The 20,812-nt window shown below is 45.9% G+C and overlaps 1 protein-coding gene across 1 annotated transcript; it reads right to left on the bottom strand.

Annotated features, from left to right (window-relative positions):
- Positions 1–7,300: 7,300 nt before the first annotated feature.
- Positions 7,301–18,950, bottom strand: TGIF1 (TGFB induced factor homeobox 1). Its single transcript, XM_042030579.1, is given in 5 exon segments — positions 7,301–9,573; positions 10,906–11,132; positions 17,778–17,996; positions 17,999–18,074; positions 18,823–18,950. Coding segments are annotated over 5 exon segments (1,101 nt in total). The 5' UTR covers positions 18,835–18,950; the 3' UTR covers positions 7,301–9,006.
- Positions 18,951–20,812: the final 1,862 nt, after the last annotated feature.

Genomic DNA, 20,812 nt, shown 5'->3' with positions numbered 1-20,812 from the left:
AAAGAAAAAAAAAAGAAAGAAAAAAGAAAAAAACAACAAACAAAAAAATAAAGAACAGAGAAGGTACCAAAGAACCTCTACTTTTATTTTTTATCAGGATCTGTTACCCTGAGCCATGGTTAGGATGTCAAGTACTCTTGTTTTGAATGTGGTGTTGATGATGGATGCACTTCCACACTACACCCAACCTGCCTCTTTACAAGGGTTTGAGTATTCCTCTGCAAATCTGGGAAAGAGGAAAATTCACATTTTACACAAAATTGAAGTCCTGCCTGACAGCTCCCCATCTGCTGGCCATGTCCCTGCTGTGTTGTTGCTGTTGTCCTGCCTTGGTTGGGGTCTAGTGCAGGCTTAGCTCCCCTCAAGGTTCCCAAAGAAATTGTTTTGTGTCTTACCATCAGATTGATCCACCCATGCAAATATCCCCAGCCGGCAAAAGTCTTGGGGATTTAGAGGCAAAACATGAACACTGCACTCGCAGTGGTGGTTTGGAGAAAAATGCAGACGAAGGACCGAGCTTGCAGACTCTGCCTGTTAATGCCACCAGCGCACACAGGGGGAGATCTGAAAAAAGCTCGCCGCTCCAGACTTGCACAACTGGACGGTGAGCAGAGAGGGGTAGGAGCCGTGGGAACTGGCAGTGGGGTGACACGGGACAGCGCGGGGACTGCCAAACTATTCAGCTGCAATCCAGAGACTGACAGTTGCGGCAAGAGCCATCTTCCCCCCACCCCTGCAAAACATTCCCTCTCCTAGAGATTTGCATAACCCTGTGCACATTTCCTGCAGTCCTTGGGCAACGACTAGGGTTGTGGTTCAACAATTTACAGGATCAAAGGCAAATTATGATCCTAACGCTGGAACAGTTAAGTTTTTACATGTGGGCTTTTTAGATACCATTTCTCAAAGATCAAACTCCAGTGTATCCCAGGGAAGTAAGTTTAGGCAAACCACAGAGCTGAGGAGCAGGCGGGATCACTTGTGTTTTTTCTTATGTATAATCAAAATGTTTTATTAGGGTTTTCTAAAAACACATAGCTCTCATTCTGTACCCAGCCTGTGCTGACTGGCTGCAGTTTCAGATCCCCAAGGTGGATCTCCTGGGCTGCCTTACAGCAGGGGATTTCCTAGGGCAGGAAGTCCATCCTGCAGAGAGGGAGGCTCAGCCAGTTCTTCCTTCAGTGGCAGACAGGGCTGAGGGTTTTACAAGCGCCTAGCATGTGATTTCCCTGCTCTCTGTCCAGGCCCCTGGCAGCAGGAGAGGAAGCGGCATGTAATGAGCCCTAGGTAGAGGGAGCAGTTTCAGCTCTGAATGGCAGCTCCCCGCACCCTAAAACAAGGGAACCACCGGCGCCGGGAAGGCAGGCATCTGGGGCAGCCCGCTTCAGCCCAGGCTGGACAGCAAATGCAGATGAGGGCTGGGGTAAGGCAAGGACTAAAGGCAAATCTTCAAGGAAATAGTGGATCTGAAGTCAAACTCCCCCTGAGTTCAACAAGCCTCACGGAGCGGCTGGGTCATGCCACAGATGAGTCATTTCTGCCAGATGGGGAGAGTCTGGGCAACACAGGCATCAGCTGGTCCATGCAGCCCTCCTTGCTCTTCTGACCCCGTGGAAGGAAACCTGAGCTTCTGCATCACTGCATTTCAAAAGCAAAGGAAATTAAAATTTTCACAGCGGAAATACCTGTTGCTTATCAGTGTAAATATGAGAGAAATTGCTGCAGCCCCCCATACCTCCTTCCATGCCTTCTGCTTATTTAAACTCACGCTGCCACATCAGAGGAAACTCAGAGAGTGCTGCTGGGTGTTGGCACAATACCCAGCTGGGCTTCACATGCTGCCCTCCCCAAGACCACCAGCACTCCGTGATCACATGCAGGTGAAGGAGGAAGGTGCTGCAGGACCAAGTGTGAACTCTCCCATGGGGAGACCTGAATGTCTGCATTCCCATCACCTTCTCCTAGGGTCCAAGGAGATGGTAAGGGGTGTCACTCTCCCTTCAGAGGGTGACTGGGACATTCCCCTCTGCCCCAGGTGTCATGGATACAGTAGCAGGGGTCAAGGTATGTTTGGTAGGGGAAGGGAGGCGGAGGGACTGATTGCTTTACAACAGAGTATGCGCTTTGCAGATGCAAATCTATACACTAAACCAAGATATTTACAGGAGGTGTTTTCCATGTACCACCAGCTAAGGAAGAAAGACTTCTGAGGAGGCCTTTGGAGAAAGCTGGCAGCACATCACTGGAAATACCTTGGCTGAACACAAGCCAGCTGAATTTAACATGAAGAATGAAGCAACTGCCTAAGCAGGGTTTAATACAATAACCTAAACTAACCTTTTAGTTCAGGTTGGCAGAGGAATGTCTGCTTCACACCTCACCAGGAGAAGGCTCATGGCAGAAGAGCCAGGACTCTGAAAGCACGCTGAAACGAGCAACACCAGCCACTCAAAACTAAAAATAATCCCTCCATTTTTGAAAATGCCCATTGGATTTTATTATTAATTGCTTTTCTCTTTGGCTTACCCCTGTCACAACAAAGAAAGCAGAAGTTAGAAAAAAGCTGAGCTATCTACACAGGGAAAATGTGCTTTCTCTCATGAACTGAAGTTGATCTGTTTTCATCAGAGCAAGATTTGCTGTTGTGGTTAGTGTAGTGAAGTAGCGGAGATCAGATGCCTTTCAAAACAGTACAAAACTAAAAATATCTCTAACCTGGTTAAATGGACTATGCATGATATTGTGTAAGCACTCTCAAACAGGGAGAGAAATGATAGAGGGAGAGTTCAAACAAGGAATCAGACTAGAAGTACAATGGAAAACAAAATAAAACATTGGATATAAGGTCAAGCAATCAGAACATTCCAGACTAGAAAAGGAAGTGAAATTACAGGCTCTGGCAAAACAGCTGAATGCTGACTCAGGAAAATTACAGAACTCTAGTGATTCTTACCATCGGTTATGTGTCTGCTATCCAGAACAATTTCCAAGACAAATTCATAAAAGCAAGCCAGGGGACATCACATTCTTCTCACATTGGTCAAGTGATATTGTTTACTTTTTTAATATAAATACCAGGACCAATACATGTATAGTATCCTTTCTAGTATATATAGATAGGGCATAGATATAAATACATACACACAAATTGTGTTTTGATAAACTCTATAAGCTGATGGCAAATTATGATCAAGACTGTCTTCTCCATCAACAGCTTCTAGAGGAGAGGCTTCTAAAGGCCAAAAGCCTCCAGCGAAGCACTAAAATCTATTTGCCAATCAACAAAAAAACAATTTTGCTCCTGCAAATGAGCTAGAACACCAGAGGAAAAGTTGAGATAGGGAAGAACACTTGGTTTATGCTAAAACTAGATAGGATGCACCAGTTAAAGAAACCAAATAATTTATCCCTAATGGAAGCCACTCAGGCCCTAACTGTTTAGTTTTGGGGAGGAAGCAGAAACAAGTATGGAGTGTGTGACACATGATTTCCCACAGAGCTATCAGGCTGTAGGGACTTCAGAGGCAGGATCAAACATTCTCTGTATACTTACTGAATACCATACTAGTAAAACTACTGGCCTCACAGTTGAGAATTGTTTCTGTACTACTACATATAAAAATGAGTATTCCCAAAAAGAAGGTGAGTCCTGCCAACTTGTGAAATGTCACTGATGGAGGAGCTCCAGGGCATTATTTCCCCATCAGTGTGGCAACACTGCAGGGATGGAAAGACTCCGAGAAGCCATGCAAACATAGATATACCTAGCGCAAATCCCACAGCTCTGGGACTGACCTGCGCTCGTCGTTGTCAGGTCAATCATCTTCATCATCAGCTAAATGATGTGATGAAAGACTCATAACAAAAACCTCATGCAGGGTTTATATATGTCCAGACAAGGGTTCTTCACTCTGAGAGGGTCATGTTGTTACACAACTAGAGATAGGGCTTGGTGCCCAAGGCAGACACTGCATAGGCTGTAACTAAAGAAAGCAGCCACAGCCCTGGTCTGTGGTCCCAGAGAATCTGTTCAAGAATAGAGAGGGTTAGATGGTTGTCAGCTGCACTCATTCAACTCACAATCTGCCACCTGTGCCCAACCCCCCCCTTCATCCCTCCAGTTAACCAATTCAAAGCACTGCTACCTCTGTGCGTTTTTACAGGTTTATTACACATTGTGTAAACAGCTGAAAGATCAACACCTTGTTTGTCAGTAGAAACACATGGAATTTGGCAGAAACCCTGCTATCCAGTGGGACACAGATTAGCTGGAAGACAGATGCAACTTATTCATGGCTGCGTCAGCTTCAGGAACTGTGATTCATGTTGCACAATGAAGCAGCACTGCAGCGCTACAAAGAGCTGTGAAGTCGGCCTGTTGGAGAAAGCCTGCCTGCTCTGCAAATCTGTGTAGCAGGACTTGAGATTCCTGCCAGTTATAGTCCCGTACCTCATGCCTCAGCTTCCGAAAGAAAAAGGAGTCTAAAGGCAAGTAAAGCCACTTTCAAAGGGAAGGGTGAGCAAAATGGCTTTGAGCTGTCAGTAGGAGTGCATGCAAAATGTAGATGGAGAAAGCAGCCTGAGTTTTTACTTTGTAGCATAGCTAGCACAGGTTTATGTGATTTTCTGTGTGTGCAGAACTGCAGGCACTCATTGTCGTGACAGGGACTGGAATAGACACTGAACCGCATACAGCACACATGGGTACAATTATCATGTCTGGAACAGCAACAGCTCTAAGTGACATTTTGCTAGAGTGAGTGGCTAATCTAATCTCTTCTCCTGCAGTCTGAACACTGGAACTCATGGGAGAAGAACCCGCTGAACCAGTGAAACAGGATAGAGACGTAACAACGCCAGCAGTTGATGAACAGGAGACTTAAAACAAGTAATGTCCTGAAAAGTGAACATGAGCTGTATTTGTGCCAGTAATCCCTACTGGGAAAAAGCCAGGCGGGAAGTTGACAATTGCAAGATGCCAAGTAGAGAAAGGGAAAAAAAAACCACTAAATCACTTTTAAAGAGAAGTACAAAGTACTCCAAGGGTTCTTAAAAAAACCTGCATAAGCGCTGCAAGAAAAATGGCAAATGAAAAGAGACTTTGACAGGCAGGACACAGTTAACTGCAAGTGGCCTGAATACCATAGGTGTAAAAGTGACACTAAACAGGGTCATGGTGCACCTGGACTCCCAGCTGCGCTGCACCTTCTGTGGGCTGGGCTTCCCGCTGCAGCCTTACCTCATCTCCAAGGGGAAAACTGATTATTCCCCACCACACACACTGTCCCTCCCTGGTTGCTGCTTACTTTCTCCTGCTTCCCCTTTTCCAGTGAAGTTACCGCATGCCCCCGCTCTGCCTGGGCAGCAGGATCCCACGCTTAGCAGAACCAGCATCGCCCGGGAGGGTGCAGCCATGCAAGTTAGCCCAGCTTCCAGCTCTCCTTGCCCCATTCCCTCCCCCATAGCACGAGGCCAGCTGTTGCAGCTCCAACGGTTTTACAGCCATGCACGCTGACCTCATGGCACAGGCTGGGAGACGTGGGTTACCACAAGCCCCCCTCCACAACAGGCAGCGAGACACCACCCCCTCCACGCACGCAGGCAGCGACGCCAGGCTCAAGATTCCCTCCCTATTGTAATTATTTTTGCTTGGCGCAGAGATTTATCACATGCAGCTGCCACAACTTGTTTACAAGACACAAAAGCCATGAAAACAAGGTTGACGAAGCCTGTGTGTGAGCTGTTTTCCCTGGCATGAATTTGTCATACCTCTTAGCTCGCTGACGCCCTGGCTGGCCACACGGTCTCCAATAACACATGGCAGTGCCTTCCCTTCAGCTTTGGAGTAGCCAAAGTAGTGTGTGTTTTCAGTCAGAGGTTGGCTTTTTACAAAACTGCTTCGCAATTAGGTTTATCACTGCTGCAAGAACAGCAAAACCACCCATGCTGTCTCATTGTTTCTTTTTTTTTTCATGGCAAAACAAGTTTCACAAACAAAATTTTTTGTTTAGTTCACCAGGGATGTGTGACCAGCACGTGAAGGCTTTGGTTTGTTACTAGGACTCCTACTCAGTTCTGGATCCTAGCTCCACTCACTGCCCTACATCTACCTACCTTTGATAACTTTATCTAAAATTACTTCAGGTTTATGCTCAGAATAGATTTAGGTAAACTTCAGCAGCCTGCACCAAAACTATCAGTGCTAGATTAGAGGAAAGCAGAAACTCCCTTTTGAGACATTTTAGTGGGTACGCAATATGAGTCATTTTCTTCCTCTAAGTTAAACACCTCAGGGTAGGGAAAAGCTTTTACATGGTGTGGTGTCAGGTGCTACTCAGCCACAGGCGTTTGACTTACGACTACCGCCGAACTTCTAGTGTAACCTTAGCACAAGTAATAATTTAAGAAGTATATAATTGGCTTCAAGCAAAAGTGGTCACCAGTGAAGCTCCCGGGGTAAGTCAGTCAGCAAAATGGAAATGCAGTGCTCATCACACAGGCAGGACTTTGGTGGTCATTTACACTAATGCCACTTTGTGTGGCATAATGGTAAATGAAAACAGCAGAAAGACCACAGGCTTTTACTTTCAATGAAAACTGTTAATCTGAATAGCAACAGCTTTCTTCTGCATTCTATTTTCATTTTCAGTACTGCAGCTGCTATAGTGAAATTACAGAACTGGTCAGCTCAACCAGCAAAGTTTTTTCTTTCTAAACTTGCTGACATTTTTTATTTTAAAGAGCAAAGTAACGAAGAGTAAAGATCTCTGAAAATGCCCTTTAATGATCTGGGTGCCCTACTTTTTCTTTACCCCACAGAACACCAACAAACTACTTAGAAAAAAGGAAACAAAAGAGGAAAGTGTCGAGCAATTCAAATCAAACAATGTAAACATATTTGTGAGGCTGTTTTTCTTTCATCAGTGCTTGAAGCATGGGGGTAAGGAGTGTTGCAAGAACATTCCTTCCTGCAAGAACAGGAAAGGACAAGGCATCTTCCAAAGCTTTATCAAAGATGACACTCCACTTTGGGTGTGTAGCACCCCTTAAGATAAATCACCTACTCCACAAAACCATATCTATTAACCAACTTTTCCCTCAACATGAACCTCACAGTTACAAAAAAGTACACTTCTGTTTTACAATTAGTCACTAAAAAAGCCTAACCAAATAATACATACACAGGTATCCCAGGAAAAATAGCTCAGAAGTATCAAGTACAGTGTGTCCAGAGAGACACTACACAAAGCTCTTCTGTACTCACCTGCAATTCCTTAAAGACAGAGTATACAGCCATCTCTATGTTCAAAATTATTTTCCAGCTTTATTTTCAAAGTATTTTAAAAAATAATTCAATATTCATACAGTATATTAGGATAACTGTGTTAACAAAGCTGATCCAGTCATAACTAAGCCAGTGTTTACTGTTTGCCATTTTGATTTTAAACATGAATGTTCAAGAAAGGCAGAAGTTCAAAATAATTCAAAAGAGTACTCCAGAGAACAAACAGAGTATTTCTGACACTAGAAAACAATAAAGGCCACAGAAAACAGAACGCATACACAGAGTGGTCGGAATATTGCAGTCTTCTTTCTACTCATAATGATATCCTTATATTCACCAACTCTCCTGCTCTCAAAGCCCTCCCCCAACATCCCAAACAGACAACTGGTTTGTTTTTAAGGATTAGCCGGAACCAATTTTTTACCCTGGAGGTCTCTTATTTCACTGTTGTTGGAAGGATAAGGGTGGGCGACTGACATTCAAGTAAGTTGAAATGTGAGCTGCAAGTCTTCACATTTTTCAGTAATAAGTCATTTTGATAGCAAAGTCCTTTTCTGAAAGGTAACTTAGATTCTGCTGGCAAAAATACACCCCAATACAACAGGGATCTCTTCTAAATCTTAGCCAACCACCTGTTAAAGTATCTCACAAAGATCTGGCTCCCAGAACTCAGATTTCAATGCAATACAGCCTACTTTATTTCAGTCTACTAGAATTACTGAGGAAAAACCTTGTCACTGCTAGTCCAAGTAAGGGTAGAAGCCCCTGCCCTCCCCCGTCAAAATTTGTCACCAGTCATGTCTAGGAGCTGCATCACAAAGATCTGCAAAGAACACTTGTCCCAGCCCCTCTTGTGGCCTCTTCCTTTTATCTTCAGATCTTCCCCATGGGCCATCACATTTCCCAGCCCTAAAATATTGCAAGGAGCCAAAAGCTGGAACTCTTAGAGGGGCCCAAGGTTTTTCTCTGAAATTTAGTCAGAGTTGCCTACATAGCTCCTCTTGGCCCCTCAAAAAAATTTCACCATAGCAGAACACAATCAGGTAACTTCTGGCCCACTTTTCAGCATTCTTTTAAACATCTGGTTAACAACAACTGCTAGCATAGCTCTCTAAACCAACCAAAGTCAGTGTGAGCTCAAAAATATTTCTCACTTCGATTCATTTCAAGGGTAATTGGTGTTCTTTGCAAAGCTTGCATTCAACAAAATACTCTGTATGCATCGCTTTTAAAGAAAATATTTTATTATATTATGGGAAAAAAGCATAATCATCCAAAGTTTGTATTGTTAAAAAAATTGAAAATTTAGACAGCGTGTTGGTATATCCCGTTCCACATGGGAATGATAAGAAGACTCTATATCATTACTAGATATTGCACAGTCTGAAAGAAACAAAACAAATCACATGATCTTGGGAAACATCTCACATTATGAAAAATCTACAAAGAAAACATTAAAAAAAACCCCAACAAAACACACAATCCTTTCTTTCTACAGTAGCTTTAAGTTTATAATTCTTGGAATGACCGTATTCCACTGAAGACCATCTCAGTGACAGGAAGCTTCATTTCAGCAATCCCCTTGTGCAAATAAGATTAATAAAAAAAAAAAAATAATAATAATGCAGTGAAGTCTTTTGATATCGTGTGGGTGACAATAACCACACAGCTGTTAGATCCCTGCCTGGTAAAACAAAACGGGGAAGGAGAAGGAAGGGGATTTAGGCCATAAGTTTCGCCTGCAACTCCATCTCTGCCGCCCTTTTGAGTGCAACATCCACCAGTAGCTGAAATCCACTAAAATCCTGGTTAAGGTCTGGTGGTGTTGGAGGAGGAGTGTTAAAGAGCCCACTTTGTGTGTTTGCACCAGGTCCCAGTTTAGATGCGTCCTCATGGCAGGAGAGGGCGTTATCTGTGAAGCCACCGGCCGGGGGCTGCTGCAGGTCCGTGGTCTGGCCTACATCAGCTGGCTGGCAAAAGTGGAAAGGGGCGTCTTTCAACGCAGTCACAGTCGTGTGGCAAATCACCGATGGCCGAGCCAGGACTGATCCCGGGGAAGCCGGCTTGGAAGAGGACACAGTCTTGCCAAGCGGTGCGGCAGCGGGAAGGAAGGCAGTCTCCTCCAGCAAGGGAATGTAGTTCTTTGTGCTGATGGCAGACTCCACCAGGCCGCCCTCGGGAAGCTTGGTCCCTCGCCGCGAGATAGTGAACTGATTTGGGTCTTTGCCATCCTTCCTCAGCATGTCAGGTAACAGCCTGCGGCGTGCATTGATAAACCAGTTGCAGACCTGGGAACACAATGACATCTTAATTTATACCTTCATTCATTCCCAACTATGTGTCACTAGAGCGGATGGCTAGATTAATGAATCCCTCCAAGCAGTTTCCTTCACCGCACAACAAAATAGAGACCTACTGACAAGTTCTGACACGCCTGGCAAAGGCCCTTCCCTTGTCCCGGTGCTCTAGCACCAACTCCCTGCTCCTGTTACAGAAAGCCCCGGGACATCTGAAGTCCAAACCAGGGGTTTAGCTTTTAACTCTGTGCACACACATTAACCTATTGGCTATTGTTCCCTAGCTTAGGTTAATTAACAACAGGAAAACCTTTTCTCTCTGAAGAGAGCCACTCCTCCCACAAATAGTTACTGATTTTCCTTGTTCAACTGACTGTGTCGACAGACATAACATGAATTACCTCATTTAAGTTTATCCTTGTTTAAATATCAACCAGTTTCCTGGGCGATACAAGATAGTTTATAGTTTAACGTCTTTTTTCTGTTTACTACCTAAAGGAAGTTTTCTTGATGAAATTGCATTAAGAAAATTTTACTTTATAGCCAATTATGAAATTTGCAGTAATGAATTAATATGGAAAAATAAAGCCCAGGAGTCAACAGGAGCGCTCTCTATTTAGCAGCTCCCAAAACCAAACCCTGGTTTACCCAAATTCTCATGCAGCCACCTTCCAACAACACGGGAAGCAGCAACGGTCAAAAGCTATTACACCAAAGATGATCACAGAAGATGAGAATGATGCATCCAAGGGACCTCACAGATGCCAGTGGTATCCCAGGATGAGAATCCAAACTAATCACACAAAAGCTTCACCATACCTGTACTAACACCCTTGAGTAGCTCTATCCCATATAGGTTGTTCCACTGATCTTAATGGCAGTGATCATACATATAATTATATATGTGCATGTTCTACTGGAATGAGCCTCAAGCTGCTGATTTTAGAAGTGAAGAATTACATGTTAAGTTGTGCATCTATCACCATAAAATCTCTGTTGAAAAAGAAATACATTCTTCTCACAATAAATTACCTTGTACAGACACTTTATGTCTTTTGGGGCACGATTCTGCAAAAAATTAGCATGCATACTCCAATTTGTGACTGTCTGTTCTCCCAGAAAAATAATTTTATTCCCAATAAACAAAGATCATTGTAACACATCATCAATCTCTATCTCTCCTTACAAGTGCCATCACCAAGAGAGGAGCAATAAAAAAGGAAATCTCACATGCAGTGTAAACATTTGTATCCATGACTAGACCACAGGTGAATCAAAACAGAGAACGGCTCCTTTAGAAGGGAGAACGACTTTTTTAAATACCTGTAGTGTGGAAAGGTGTGTTTGTCGGGATAACAGCGCTTTTTCTTGCTCTGAAGGATAAGCATTGTATCGGTGCTCGTAGAGCCAGTCCCGAAGAATCTGCACAGATTCCTTGGGCAGGTTGCCACGTCTCCGCCGTTTGCCTGAGCCAGCAGATGAGGAAAGATCCAGTGGAACATCCATAGTGTCATCATCCTCCGTTTCACTGCCTGATATTGCAACTACACCTACAATTGTAAGACAAGAACAATCAGCCTCCTAAATCCATAAACTACTCGGCTCCAGCACTGTACGGCACAGACATTTTATATCACATTAACTGTCTTTACTGTTACAGCCTCTTGAACAGGAGGTTCGTCCTGCAGCGTTAACTTGTCATGCTGCAGCTTTTCTGTCAGTTGAACAAAAAGTAGCACCAATGATCCGTTCCTAAAAGAATTCTTCTCTGCAATCCTTCGTTTTCTTGTTCCCCTGGCAACCTTTTATCTGCTGCACGTTATCAGATAGCTTCTATCTAATGAGAATATTGTCCAAGTTTGCTTGCTATGGTATGCATCCAGCGCTTTTTTTCAAGGATAACTATCCAGTGGCTGGGCAAAAAGGTCAATAAGCAAGAACTTAAAACACCTAACGCAAGCAGTAAGTTATTTAATTACTTCTTAACATGCTGAATTCTTTCCTACTGGGAGGGACAGGTAGTAGATTTTGAAATGAATAATTGTATCTATTAAGAAAAATGAATGGAAGAAGGAAAGAAGAAAGGGAAAAACTGTTTGTCCCCACCCCTAAGGAGATCTTCACTTACGAAGGAAAAGAAAGTGCAGAAAGAGGGAAGAACCAGGTGCCTAAGAGTCCACCGGTTTATCAGGAAATGGACTCTCATTTAATTGCATTGTGTATCAAAGAACTGTGATCATTTAAATGTTCCAGTTTTTATCCTATTTTTTCATCTTCATGGTTTTCATCTCATATTTTCATCCACGGAAACGTGTGTTCTGTGCTATGCTTATTATAAGGGCTCCAAATGTACAAGTTAACTGCATACCTTTTCCCTCCAACACAAAGGAAGGAACAGATTTCAAAATCTGACTATCCCTTTATATATCTATACCACACTACTAGTAACATGAAGCTATGTAGGTAGGTAGATCAAACAAACGAGCAAGTACTCAATAGTTAGGAAGACTACAATTCTACTCCTCTGGTAGGATACACAAGTCACTAGTTCTGTAAAACACAAAGAAAACGATGCTTTAAGTACTCACCAGGTTAAACTCACCAGGAATTTTAGGAATCTTACAAGCTGTATACAAGTCCAAATAAGATACTACACATGTTCAGCTTGTACAAATTAATAGTCATTTCAAGTGCACTCACACTGGCTTTCAGAAGCAGTTTATAAACTATACTAGAAGGAAAACAAGCCCCTAATCTTTTTGTCTTTTGAACTTAGATCAGGTGGGTGAGGGAGTGGAAAGGAAGAAACTTTCTCATTCTTAACATCAAAACTAAAAACCTTGATAGTAAAAGCCAACTAAATGTCACAAGTAAAATTTTATGTGGGCAACCACCCATAATTTAAAAATTCTATTTAAGGAAACAAAGTAAGCCCTAAATGACAAGAAGTGTACCTGTGAAAATACTAAACTATATAAAACTATGTTATATCCATAAGTAAAGGCACAGAAGGAAGTAAAGCCCTTTAAAATAACCAACTAACCACCAAAGCCTCCACCACCACACAAAGAAAGAAGGTATGTCTGTGCAAGTTTTCCTTAATACTTGGCAGGAGGGTAGGGAGAGAAACAGAGAAGGACCTTTCCTCACACTTCCAAACTTCAGCCAAAGCTGACATGGTAAATTATTCTTTCCTTCCCCTGTTTATGAATAGCTCGAACATCCTTAGTTTAAGTTATCCAATTTGAAATGCAGTTTTGATACACAAGCATTCCCAACAGCATGATCAATCTGCAATCTGTCTGGCATAGTTACTTCAGTAACTTACTTGGTATTGTTTTCATTCTCCCAATTGCTGATTTATGTAACTGACAAACACCAAACTAACATACCAAATTTTTCATCTGATGATTAGCTACATAAATTATCCAGTCATGGAACAGGAACAATAGGACAATATTTAAATAACCAACACAAGATAAACCCCAAATGATTTAAACAGTTTCTTAATTCATGTAGAAAGTATGTCAAAAGTTTGCTTTAAAATTATTCCAAGGAAACCACTTTGTCATAGCTTCATGGAAAGTGCTGTCATGCTTGCAACCTGGCCTGAGAACATGCCTTGTACCATGGGCTCCTGGAGCCATGAGGAGCACTTCTGAAAACAAAGATCCTGCACAGACAGCAGGACAGCTCTGCAAAGCAGCTCAGCCCTTTTAAATTGAATTTAAAAACTAGCTAAAACTAGCCCATGCTATTCAGACAATGTTTTGAAGTGCGCTGTTCTTGTTTGTCAGAAACCAGAACTGTTGCAGCACTTCACTGGGTTGGGTTTTTTGTTTGTTTTTAAATATAATGGGCAGTAAGGCAAGACCTTGGAAAAGAGTGAGAGGCAAACAGCAAGGGCTGGAAACAAGAGGGAAGGAGAAACTACTCCTATGAAAAAGTTAGATGTCTAATGCTTTGCAAGCAGTATTTACATGGCATAACAAAAATGACTCCAGATACGCACCACCCAATCGGAGGTAACCTTTCCAGGATCTACCACACAACTATAAAAGATGCCATGGACACCTCTCTGCATTTCAGAAAACTGACTTGACAGCAAAACCTCTCCTAGAACTGCTGCTTTTTTTTTCACCTGAAGAAAAAAGAAAAGTTACAAGATACTGTCTGCAAGCCGGCAGTATAAAAACATTTCTCCCTTTTCAAGCAAGATCTTTTGCTAAAGTAAAAGTTGCCATCTGACTAACCGTAACCTACCTAGCAAGAAATGAGTCACCAGCAGAGCCAGCCCTTTGACCCACTGGCTTAGTGTGTCATATTAATTGACACAGTAAGTTAGTGACACAAAGCAGGTTTTGGTTAAGCAGGAAACCCAGTATAGTACGACTTGTGCTCATTTAAATGAGCTCATTTAAATAGCTGATCAGCCCTCTGAACTCGTGGCAGATCTCTCCAGCGCAGCACAGAGCTAGCAGCAACAGGAAGTCATGGCTAGAAATCTCGCACTACCCCAGCTGATATTTTTTACTAGAGCAGGAGCCACACTGTTGCTGTCAAGGCTGTTTTCATTAAAGCATTCCTGCTGATTACAACCCAGCTTTGTTTTTCCGTCTTGTTAGTAATCAGCCTATTCGCTGCTGGTTTCCTGTTTTAACAGGGCCCAACTGAAAAGGCTCCTGGCCACGCTCCATGACTGGACCATTGGCTTACTGTTATTTACACCCAGAATAAAGGCCTGTGGACACGATGAGTAGCCCCAGCTGACCTACTAATTTATTTTGTATTAAAAGAAGGCTAGGGCCAGGCTATTTTATGTCTCCTTCTAAATACACTTAATCCAAACAAAAAAATCCCGCTTTTATAGAACTAAAATTAAAGCAGCACAAGTTCATTTGCAGAGAGGTCTGAGAAACAACAAAAAATCCCAATCCTTCACTTCCACATCGCCACTTAAAAGAGTGGTCCACGCTATTAATGACCTAAGGACTACATGATCAGCATCCCTTCTTTATAAATTACTTTATCCTCCTGGCTTCCCAGCTGAAGTCATATACATGATTGATTGCACTGTTGCATTGTATCACAGCCCAAAGACTTTACACGTCCTCCCATAATCAGCTCAGGGAAGATTACACCTAGGATGTGGAGTCTAGGCTCAACACCCAACCTTTAGTTGACAGCTTGAAACAACGTGAGTAAAAGTACAATGATGACTAAAGCTGATTTCAAAACAAACTACTGCCGCTTAAAAAGGCGTGCTAAAATACTTTGAAGGGGAGACAAATACTTGGAGAGGCTGAGACAAATAGTTAAGCAAATGAAAAATTTAGGCTATGAGGGGGGAAAAAGGCACAAAAAAAAAAAACCAACTATCCCACTGTGTCGAGGAAGAGCTTCACAGAGGAAGTGGCAGAAGCCAATTGTTATTCAAAAGAGGACAAAGTATACCACAAGGAACAATCTCTGCCCTCCACAGAGGGGATGGACAAAAATCACCTTAAAGAAAACCTCCCACCTCTTAGGGTTCTCTGAATTTCTTAAGTGAGATTTTTTTTTTTATGAGCACTGATAAACACAACCAGTTCCTATTTAAGGCCCCGATCCTGTTGTAACCAAGTTCAGTAAGATTCTTCACATGTATAAACTTGAGCACATGCCTGTGCCTTTGCGAGACTGTGTTCTAAATCAGCTCATTAACAAGCCAAATAGGTTCCATGTGATTGCTATCACGTTATTTGTAAATGAAACTATCTATAGAAGAGTCTTGAGGTTTAAATCCACAGTCTGCTAGCTTAAAAAAAAGCATAAAAAAAAACCAAACAAAAAAACCCTCAACAAAACTAACCAACAACAAAAACACAGCATCACACACAAAAAATTTAAAACTCGAGACACATACAAAAATAACCTAAAATATAATGCAAATTTTAAAAACAACAACGACAAAAAATAAATTAGTTTAAACTTATTCATAAGTGGCAAAGAACTACAAGGATACAGAAGGGAATTTCCACAGTAAAAAAAACACCTCTTTCCTCTGAATGAGTTTCATAATTGAGGAACCAGCCTATTTGTTTTCCTCTGTACTTTACAGCTTGCACTCTATTACTTCTAAAGCAACTCGACTTGGCTGTACTATACTTTTTTTCGTCTAAACGCGATTTTTCTAGGAGTGCAAGCAAGAAATCTGTAACAAAGTCACTCTTTGAAACTTCTTGAAAGAGCTTCAAATGCCAGGAGGTCACAAATAAGTACAAGCCCAACCTTTACTAAAACAAAGGCACCCTAGCCCTAACATCTTTTAAAAAGTTTCCGCCTTTGTCTCCTCACCTTTTAATTTGTGCCACGCAAACCCCAGGCCCATGGCCCCTCTCAAAAGTTCTCCCTCCCGCCTGTCACCTTTCATTGTTTCCATTGTTTCAGCCCAGGATTTGCAATCCTCAAAGCAGAGCTTACACACACACTCTCACACACAAAGCCCTACACATGCATACCTAGAAACTACGTCAGCGTTTTCCACACGCATTTATTTCGGGGGTGGCAAGAACAACAGTTGAAAGTGCAGGGAGCTTGGTATTTCACCAACCAGCCGCTGCCCTCGGGGAGAGAAGTCTGAACAATGGAAGCAACAGCAGACAGGAAACCAGCTCACCACTGCTGAGCAAATAGGCAGCATAGGAATGTCCTAAAAATAACTGGGCTAAATTAATTCAGCGAAACTATATTAAAAAAAAAAAAGAAAAATGGGGGGGGGGGGGGGGGCCCGAACAAACCACAAACTGCTCCCAATAGGGTGAAGACTCTCGACCTACCTAAGACGGCTGAAACATTTAAAAGCTAGCGCTGCTGCTGTCTCTGGGCACAGGGGCTGAGCTCGGCGCGCAGCTCCGGCTGTGACTGGGATCAAGCCCCACTCCGCTCCCGCAGGACGCTGCGCTCCTCAACACCACCCTGCCTGCTCTTTAAACTTCGCCTTTGTAGCTCAGTTCCCTTTGTGTGCGCTCCTCTTAGCCGAGTGGCATGTCCAAAAAAAACTTCTGACGAGGGCTACAAACCATATTAGCACACACCATGTCTGCAACAGCCCAATGATTTCACGAACTACATATGCATTAATTGCTCCAAGGATATTAACAATGAGAGAGGCTGCTTTACTACAGAGCCGCAGGAATGCATAATAGGGGGAAAACAGCACAACTCTGGAGTACTGAACATGCGCACTGCTCCCCTCTAACCCTCCACTTCGGAGCATTTAATGGTCTTTGAATGCAAAACACCCTTCAGCCACACCGCCGACTGGCAAATCGCAACTGAACAGACACTGCTTTGCTATGAACTTCTTCCCAGCCAGCGCAGGAGCGTTAGATCCGAAAGCACGCTCCGCGTCTTTGTGGCCAAGCACTAATTTAAAGGCACTTAAAGCACCACGAGCGCGATGAGTAACGCTCCTCTAACCGTAAAGTTTGGCTGTTTGGAAGTGAACACAAAGAAAACTTCAACCGCCTTATGGTTACGGGGGGGGCGGGGGAAGTCTCCCTCCCTTTAACCCTGAGTCAAAACTTTTGTACTTCTTGTTTCGTTCCCCTGTTTTAAGGGATAAAAGGAAGAAAAGGCTTCAACTTTCAGCAAAACAAGGCGGTCGAGGGCGTGGAAGGCGTTTGAAGCCCTCCCGCCGATGCCCCCCCACGCCTTAGCCCCACGCTGCCGTCCCCGCGAACAAAGAGTTGCCGGACGGCCCCGCTTTCCTCGCCCCAAGTTGGGAAAACCACCCGCACCCTCGTTCCCCTCGCGGGAACGGTGGGGTTCGGTGTGGAAAAGAGTTGAAAAGTGTTTTACGGGAGGGCAGGGGGAAGAGGCTCGACAGAGGGGGCGCGAACAAAAGTTGGCGGAGGACACGAGGCGAACGGCTGGACATGTTTTTGACAGGGAGCCAGCGGCGCAGAGAGACGGCCGCCTCCAAACAACAGCCCCGCATGTTTTGTCTGGGAGCAGAGCATCCACTGCAATCTTCCACGGGATACAGGCCAGGGGGTGGGGGGGGGGGGGGGGGAGGGCCCCCACACGGGGTAAAAAATGCCCGAGAAGCCAAAGGGACTCCGGCTGGCTTAGCGACAGCCCCCCCTTCCCCCTTCCACCCCGGGTAGGGGCGCGGGGCACCCCGCTTTGTCCCGGCACCCCATCACAACTACCTTTTTTACTTTTCATCTTGATCGCGAGGACCGAGCCGATCGCCAGACACCCCACGCACCGACCCAAGTTTTTCTCCCTTCGCCGGACGCTGCTTTCCCCCTTTAAGCTCGGCGAGGAGGAGGAGGTGGATGAAGAAAGAAGAAACACCGCCGCGGAGCCAGGCGCCCGGTCCGCGGCCGCGCTGCTGTCAGCGGGAGCCGCAGGGCTCTGCCTCCCCAGGGGCTTTCTGGTGCGGCCGGGGTGGGCTTCCCTCCCCCCCTTCCCTTTGTTCCCTTCTGCTGGCGATTGGCCCCGGCCTGTTAAAGTGAGGAAATGCACGGGAGAGAAAGGTACACAGCGCCCGCCCTCCCCCACCTCCCCGCAGTGAGTACGGGAGAGTAACCGTGCGCTGCACTGGCACTCGCGGCGGCGGCTGCCTCCTCCTCCTCCTCTCTCCTCCCTCCCCTCCCGGGTGTTGAGGCTCTGTCAGACGGGAGGGGAGGGACCGGCCGGAACGGGGGGGTGTCCGCCCGTACCCGCTCGCTCATGCACACACAACAGCAGCGGCGGGGGGAGCTCTCCGTGCCTCCCGCTCCCTCGCCTTTCTTCCAGGCAGACGTTTGATCATTAAACTGGAAGGAGGAGAAGGAAGAGGCGGGGGTGGGGGGGAGATTTTGACAGCTGCCCTTGACTAGCCTCCTCCTGTTGCTGCCGGACGAACCACCCACTCCTTCGCGTGAATAGAGGAGAAGAAAGGAGAGTACGTACGGCAGGGGAAGGAAAGGAGCCTTCCAAAGACCGGCGCCCCCCTCCCGACAGCCGAGCGACCCGGTCGGCGGGGGCTGTTCCCCCCCATCCCCTGTCGTGCTGAAGGAGCCCCGCCTGGCCAATGCTGGCCACGCACACCCCCCACCCACCCCCGCGGGGAAGGCGAGCCCCGTTTCTGCGGTTATTTTTCCATCAGTTCGTAAAAGGTTGTTTTTCTCCCCTTCGGTTCCCCCCCTCCCCAGCCCGGTAGATTTTGCTGCGGCACATGATCGCAGCTGTAAAAGAGAGAAGTCTCACAGCTTGACTCATCCCTCTCGGGCGAGCACGCTCTGCAGCAGCAAGTTTCTTTTCCTCTGGGATGGGAAACGTGGGACCCACCAGCAGCTCGCTCCAACTTCCCTGCGAGCGTGACGGGGTGGAGAGGTCTCCCCCGGCACAGGCGGCCTTAGCGGCGGGTCCCGGCGCTGGGGGCGGCGCCCCCCCGCCCGCCTGACAAAACCAGGTTAAAAAAAAAAAAAAAATCAAAAGTGCAGAACACCCAACCGCGGTCTGAAGTGTCACGGGCAAAGGTTTCGGCGTGGAAAGTAAAAGAAGCTGCCTGGCCGCGGAGCAGGCGTGCGGGTGCGGCGTGCATTTATTCCACGGGAGCGTGTTTGTGTCACTCCCGCACCGGCACGTGCGGGGCTGTTCCCGGCCGGGCAGACGCGGGGGTGAGCAGCAGGCGCCTTAAACGTCTGATGAAATAATGGATTCCTACGGCAGAGCAGGGATCATTCCCTCCCCACCACCCTACATCCCCCCGGCGGCGCAGGCATCTGCACAAATCCGCATTTACTGCACAAGAGAAGCAACAGCGTTTTAACAGAAAGCCCTCCCCGAGTACCTTGTAACTATTTTTATGTGGCGTAATTACAGCGGGAGATAAAACAGCTGTTACATCGCGAACGGGGGATGTGTGATGGGGGAGGGCAGCTAGTGAGTCACGCCACCTAACAAGGACTCAGTGTCGGCTGCTCTGCGGGGCCGGAGGTTCGCTCCAGGATGGGTGACCCTTGAGCGGCTGCTGGGCGGCGTGTCCGGCTGTCGGTCAGCGAGGCGGGCCGGGCGCGGCACACTGACTGACTGACTGACTGACGGGCGGACGGCGCCGCGGGCCAGCGCCGCGCCAGGCGGGAGCTTGTGCGGTCCGGGGTCCCGCCGGCGGCGGCGCAATCCGGGCCATTGCCCGCCGGCCGCGTGCCCTCCGCCCGCCCTTCCCGCCGCCCTTCCCCTCCTTCCCGCCGTGTCACCGCCGGCTGAGTCCAGGGGGTGCGAGAACTCGGTGCTGCTGCCCCGCGTGGTGTCAGCCCGGGAGGACGAGGCTCGCTCGGGACCGGTGTTTTCACCCGAGCCGTGCCCCCGAGGGACTGGTGGCTCAGGGGCGGGGGTTGTGCGCGCACGCCGCCGTATGGCTTTATTTTGGCTTTTACTGTTTTGTTTTTGTTGTGGAAAAGCTCTGCTTCCCAGCTGTGAGGGCTGGCTCTTCGAACTGCTTGTTCCGAGCGTCCGGGCAATGGTCATGCCAAAAAAGCAATTATGGGAAGTTAACAAAAGACACGTCAAGGATTCGAAGAGATTTCCCTCTCTCCGTGCCACCAGAGCCGCCTCACGCCTGCTCATTGTCCTTGGGACCGCCGGCAAATCTGTGAAACTAGCTCTTCCCTCTCCTTATTTTTCTCCTTTCTTTTTTTTTTTTTTCTTAGAGGTTTGTTTGAGTTGTTTGGGTTTTTTTCTTCTTCTTTGGCAAGGTCATTTTTATAAGGAGAAAAATAATAAAGATTTATTTTCACACTGAGCTCAAGTTACCATTTTTTTTTCTTCTTTTTAAGAGCTTTAGATACAGCCTTTCTAGGAAAAGATCAATTTCGACTTTGCGTGGCAGCTTTTTAGCTAGTAGGAGTAGGCACTGGACCAGTGGGTGTTCTTTCCTAGCTCCCGTGGTAGAAAATGTGTGGAGAGGCATTGTTTTGAAACAAGTTACTCCATGGATGCGATATGGAGGGGTATACCCATAGTTGGGACCGATGGGAAAGACTGAAAGTGGGTTAGTGCAGTTCACGTTGAGGTTGTTGCCTGGGGCAATATCTCAGGTTTGTCCACAAATTTTGGCTGCCTTTACCACCTGAAAATTCTTGATACGTGTTCCAGGTGGTAGTGGGTTAAAGTTTGCAAGAAAGTGGTGCAGTGGAAGAAAACCCCCACAACTTTCTCTGCCTGTAAAGCTTCAACACACCTGAAACAAGGCTGT

Source organism: Corvus kubaryi, unplaced genomic scaffold, assembly GCF_017639235.1.
Source record: "Corvus kubaryi isolate FWS band 111438036 unplaced genomic scaffold, C.kubaryi_AGA036_p1.0 132, whole genome shotgun sequence".
Lineage (NCBI taxonomy): Eukaryota > Metazoa > Chordata > Aves > Passeriformes > Corvidae > Corvus > Corvus kubaryi.
This window is presented reverse-complemented; position numbering and strand designations above follow the sequence as displayed.